General features: G+C 46.7%; 1 protein-coding gene across 1 annotated transcript; it reads left to right on the forward strand.

The window, feature by feature from the left end:
- The first annotated feature begins 274 nt into the window (after window positions 1-274).
- On the forward strand, window positions 275-5470 carry SP8 (Sp8 transcription factor). The gene is made up of 2 exons (XM_075587157.1): window positions 275-737; window positions 1861-5470. Exon 2 carries the CDS (start codon window positions 1894-1896, stop codon window positions 3283-3285), a length of 1392 nt encoding a protein of 463 aa, XP_075443272.1. The 5' UTR covers window positions 275-737; window positions 1861-1893; the 3' UTR covers window positions 3286-5470.
- The last annotated feature ends 249 nt before the right edge of the window (window positions 5471-5719 follow it).

Consider the following 5719-nt stretch of genomic DNA (forward strand, 5'->3'; position numbering starts at 1 on the left):
GTTAGGCAGGGATGCTCTCGGGAAGTATCATTGTGTTTAGCTGCTCCCCTCCCCAGTGCCCCCGCAGCCCCCTCTGCCTGGCAGCGGGAGGGGAGGGGACAGGGGATGTGCTGCTGCTCAGTGTGGCGATGACCTCACGCAGCCCCGTGTCTGAGCGGCCCAGCGGCGGCTGTGATTGGCTGTGCGGGTATCAGCGGTACTTCAAAGCCAGAGAGGAGCTACAATTGTGGTGGGATGGGCGGGACTGCTCATTGTACTGCACACCTCTAAAAAAAACCCACACTGCTCTGATTTATACATATAAAAAAAGATCCTCTGAGGAGGGCACTTTTGTGATGGCAACTTCACTTCTAGGGGTGAGTCTAAGGATTTCCTTGCTGGTTTAATTAGTTCTTTTTTTTTTTTTTTTTTTTTACTGCCTATTGGATGGGTTAAAATTGCCCTGGTCAAGACAGGGGTAATCAGTCTCCTATTGAGTACTTTAGTACGAGGGAGTGGAGAGAGAGAAAGAGAGAGAGGGAGAGGGAGAAAAAAAAAAGAAAGGGAGGAAAAGGGGGCCGAGTCACTTTTCAGTGCTCAGGATAAGGTATTGAGGGCATTTGTACAGCAACCTTTCAGCACGGTCCTGCGGAGAAGTGGCTTCTTACATGACTGCAGAAAAGCTTCCCTGTGACTTTGTTAAACAAATCGGCTCCCTTTTGTAAAAAAAAAAATATCTCTGCCGTCTTGTCCGCCAGGTACGTTGAACTCATCTCTTTTTGTATATTTAACATTGAGAAGCTTATGATCTTTTAATATTAATATTATTATTATTATTATTATTATTATTATTATTCCTTTTATGGCCTGAGAAAACAAGGTTTGAAGCAATAATAGACTCTGTCAAACCGTTTAGATAGATCAACTATGAAGACCAGAACTAATGCAAGTTGTTTTCAAAGGCAAAAAATAAATAAAAATGTGACTATTCCAAAAATGTAAACCCTGGCAAAGCATTTCTATTCTGATTATGGAATTGTAATAAACGAAAATGGTATGTTAGCAGTGATGAATGCACTGATTTCTAATCTGAAAAGATGATGTCTGATCAGTTTTCTCCAGTGTGTTTCTGGCGAGTGAGTTGAGAGCAGAAGAGACAGATAAGTTCAGCTCAACTGATCTGTAAATGTAGATAACATAACAAAGCGTGGATTTTACAGGCTTGGTTTCACATTAGATCTCGCAAGGCAGTGGTACACACTGTGTGAAGTTTTTACAGGTATAAATATTGAATATCGGTAATGTAATAATGGTTATAAACTATATTCTTACATACGGTAAGAGAGTAATTATTTCAGTTATCTTTTTTTTTCTCAGTTTAACCTGTAAATGGAACATATTACATTGAAATACAATTTTAGAAGTCTGGTATAGTTTTTGCTCCTACACAAAATACTATTTAAAAAAAAAAAGAATTTTAAAGCACTTTATCAAACGAAAAGGGGGAAGGACGGACATTGCATTTACCACAAATGATGCAATGAATTGGATATTTTACATCTGCTCATCTGTTGCTTTCTATTTCCTGCTGGGGGAAAAAACAGACAAACTGTATCGCTCCCTCACTTTGCTAGTGTGTATGTGTATACACACACATACACACACACACACACACACACACACACACACACACATATATTTTCTTCTCATTTTCTAGTATTACTGCACAGCACTAGCCTTTTACATTCAGCAGTACCCCTGGTCCAAAAGTAACACTATGTCGCTCCAGCTCAGTAGAACCACTTTATTTATTTTGTAACTGAGTAAAAACAAGTGCACTTTATTGATGCTTCTCCCCCCCCCCCTTTTTCTTGCCCCCAGGAAGAGCCGAGGTTGGGATCCACTCCCTTGGCCATGTTAGCCGCCACCTGTAACAAGATCGGCAGCCCCAGCCCTTCCCAGCCCTCCCTGTCGGACAGCTCGGCCTCCTTCGGGAAGGGTTTCCACCCTTGGAAGCGCTCGTCCTCCTCCTCCTCCTTGGGGAGCTGCACCCTGGGCTCCGGCAGCCTCTCCGGCTTTGGGATCGGCGGCGGCTCGTCCCGCGGCTGCTCGGCTTCCTCCTCTGCGGCGGCGGCGGCGGCGGCTGCGGCGGCTTTGGTGTCGGACAGCTTCAGCTGCGGCGGGTCCCCGGGCTCCAGCGCCTTCTCTCTCACCACCACCTCCTCCGCCGGGGGTAGCAGCTCGGTGTCGGCCGCCTCCCCCTTTGCCAATGAGTACTCGGTGTTCCCGGTGAGCGGGGGGTCCCAGGAGTCGGCGGCGGCCTCCTCCCACCACCAGCCGGTCTTCCTGTCCAAGGTGCACGCCTCGGTGGACGGGCTGCAGGGGATCTACCCCCGGGTGGGCATGGCGCACCCGTACGAGTCGTGGTTCAAGCCCTCGCACCCCGGGGAAGTCAGCGCGGCGGCGGCGGGTGGAGGCTCCAGCTGGTGGGAGGTGGGGGCCGGCTGGATAGATGTGCAGAGCCCCGGGGCCGGGGCCGGGCTGCACCCGGGGACACTACACTCCCCGCTGGGGGGTTACGGCACGGATTACACTGCCGCCGCCGGCCTGGGACACTTCGCCGCGGGAGGTGGTGGAGGAGGTGGAGGCGGAGGGCAGGGGGGCGGTCACCTGCTGAGCCCCGCCGGGCAGCATCTGATGGACGGATTTAAACCGGTGCTGGGTCCCGGGTCTTACCCGGACCCGTCCTCCTCCCCTCTCTCCGGGGGGTCCATGCTGCCCCCCACCGGGCCGCTGGGGGGGTCCCCCCGCTCCTCCTCCCGCCGCTACTCCGGCCGGGCCACCTGCGACTGCCCGAACTGCCAGGAGGCGGAGCGGCTGGGGCCGGCCGGGGTCAGCCTGCGGAGGAAGGGGCTGCACAGCTGCCACATCCCGGGCTGCGGCAAGGTGTACGGCAAGACGTCGCACCTGAAGGCGCACCTGCGCTGGCACACCGGGGAGCGGCCCTTCGTCTGCAACTGGCTCTTCTGCGGCAAGCGCTTCACCCGCTCCGACGAGCTGCAGCGCCACCTGCGGACGCACACCGGCGAGAAGCGCTTCGCCTGTCCCGTGTGCAACAAGCGCTTCATGCGCAGCGACCACCTCAGCAAGCACGTGAAGACGCACAGCCTCGGGGGCGGCTCGGCGGGGCCGGGCAGCGGGGGCAAGAAGGGCAGCGACAGCGACAGCGAGCACAGCCCGGCGGGCAGCCCGCCCTGCCACTCCCCGGAGCTGCTGCACCCCCCGGACAGGAATGGGTTGGAGTGAGAGCTGGGCACCCACCTCTCCTCCCCAGCCACCTCCCCCACCCCCCCAAAACTAAAAACTCAGCTCCTGTGCAGAGCTACCTGCACCCACTGCAGCTGCCCCCTGGCTCACTTTGTGAGGGACATGGACATGTAAGTAAGGTGCATTGTTCTCTCGGACACTCAGAGGAGCTTCCCCCCCTTCCTCCCCAGCTGGAGCTCTTTATTGTACCAATGACACCCACTCCTCACAACAAAAGTCTCCTTTTCAATGAACTGTTGAAGGATAACAAAAAAAAAATGGTAGCAAATTCCTTCCCCACCTCCTCCTCCTCTACTTGCTTGAAGTGGTCACAAATTCAACTGGTGTGTGATGTGTCAGGGGATGGCAAAGGCTGCTGTGGCCCAGGGAATTTCCAGTCCACATGAAGTTCTTGTTTCTTTTCATAGTGCCGGGTTGTAGTGGCTCTGTTAATGGTCAAATTCAAATACTTTCTGCTGTAAATGGCCACACTCTTTAAGTGTGGCCAACATGGAAAGTACCCAGTGATTGCTGCTTCCCAAAAGCTTTCCAGCCCGCTTGTGTGACTCGTCTGCAAATAGAAACGTGGATTCTCCTTGTGGTCTCGAAATCTCATGTCAAACATGTAACTAGAAGATTTCGGATGCAAGTGACAATATCATTCAATCATCATTGGTAGGCTGTAGCAATATTTGCAAAGCAGTTTAAATACACACGATCAGACAGTTCTTAATACACTACAGAGGTATGAAATTGAGATACTTGTTTGGTTCCATAGAACAAACTTTGTAACATTCAGTAGCCCCTTCAGTTCCACAGGATCTTGCAGCCTCTATGCTTAGAAATAAATTGCAGGCTTCTATGTCAGGAATGGGACTACAGTATGAATCTGATGAAAGTACCAATTAAATAGTTACAATTATAACAACTTCAAAACTGCTGAAAATACTTGTTGAAAGGCCTCTGCTGCACTTGATATTTTAAAGTTAGACATGTCAACATGTTAACACTGTTGCAGCCGTCCCATTGCTTTAATTGTAACATGGCATTTGACAGATTTACATTTCAAAGTTAAGGGATTTAAAGCCACTAATTGATTGCCTTTTAATTACAGGCAGCAACAACCAATGTTTTGAGTGGGACCAGAATGTGCGTATTTTGAACAAATGTGTGTATATGTTCCTTCTGTCATTTTTTTTTAACCACTGCTATATTTTACCATCGCTGAAAATGACAGCTTGAAATGTTCTTTTCCCCCCGTCTTCTAAGCAGTTTAGTTTGCATAGATCATGTCCTTGTACAGCTCTGCAATATCTATTTAATATATATTTAGGGTCACAAATCTTCCTCGATTTATTTTATGAAACAAACAGAAAAACAACTAGAAAAAGGGCAGTCACTACTTAGCAAGGAAGCTATTGCACAAAGGCCAATGGAATAAAGCGAGATATATCTAAACATAATGCTCTATAGAGACGGGGAAACCTTTACTTACTTAATTGAAAACTCCACCAATGTGTGGGTAAGAGGTGCAGTCCTGGAGACGATTTTGTATAGTATTTTTCTTGTACATTAATTACAGTAAATATTTGAAAAATATATAGAAGTACAATTGAGCTTTTCCGCCACGAGAAGATATTAAGAGTTATTGTTGCAGTTCAAGTTCACTGCAGTTTTTTTTTCCATTTGTTTCTTGGGGTGTCTATCAAAAAGAAAACGCACTTTGAGGATATGTTTTTATTTTTATTTTTTTTGCTTGAATATGACTTTAGATAGGTATAATCTGTAACTAAGCAAACGATATTTGATAAATGTTGAATGACATTTAATTTAATGGAGCATGTACTTATTTGCATTTGCTGGCAGTTCAGGTCTAGTTAAAGTGAGAGTCCTCCTTTATTTCCTAACAAGTGGGTTAGCCAAAAAAACTCATGTATAAACTGTCCGAGTGAAACTGAACTGACGTTGGCCTGTGTATTTCCTGCTAAAAACAGAACATTGCTAAATGTTTATCACTACTGACAACACTACATTTATAGTTTGCAGATGTTGCAGACTGTACTCCTCGTTGTAATGTTGAAATAATTTGGATATTTCACATTGAAATGGAAAACCTTTCGCTGGGACGTTTTAGATTGCATTATAAATGCATGAAATGTAATTGGTTTTATTTGTAATATTTTAAATAATGGTATTAATAAACTCCGAAAAAAAGACTCAGTGACAGTACCTTTATTTTTTTTTCATGTTTGTTTGTTTTAGTAATATGCATTATGTCAATTTTGTATACATGTATACTGATATTGCTGGAAGAAAACATCGAGACTTTTGGTTGTATATTGGGCTTAATTTAACAAAATAATGTATACCTAATCTTAGCTATGAATAACATTAAAAAAAAAAATTACATTACTCAATTTCGCTTTATGATTGA

The sequence above is a fragment of the Ascaphus truei genome, chromosome 2, assembly GCF_040206685.1.
Source record: "Ascaphus truei isolate aAscTru1 chromosome 2, aAscTru1.hap1, whole genome shotgun sequence".
NCBI classification, from domain to species: Eukaryota; Metazoa; Chordata; class Amphibia; order Anura; family Ascaphidae; genus Ascaphus; species Ascaphus truei.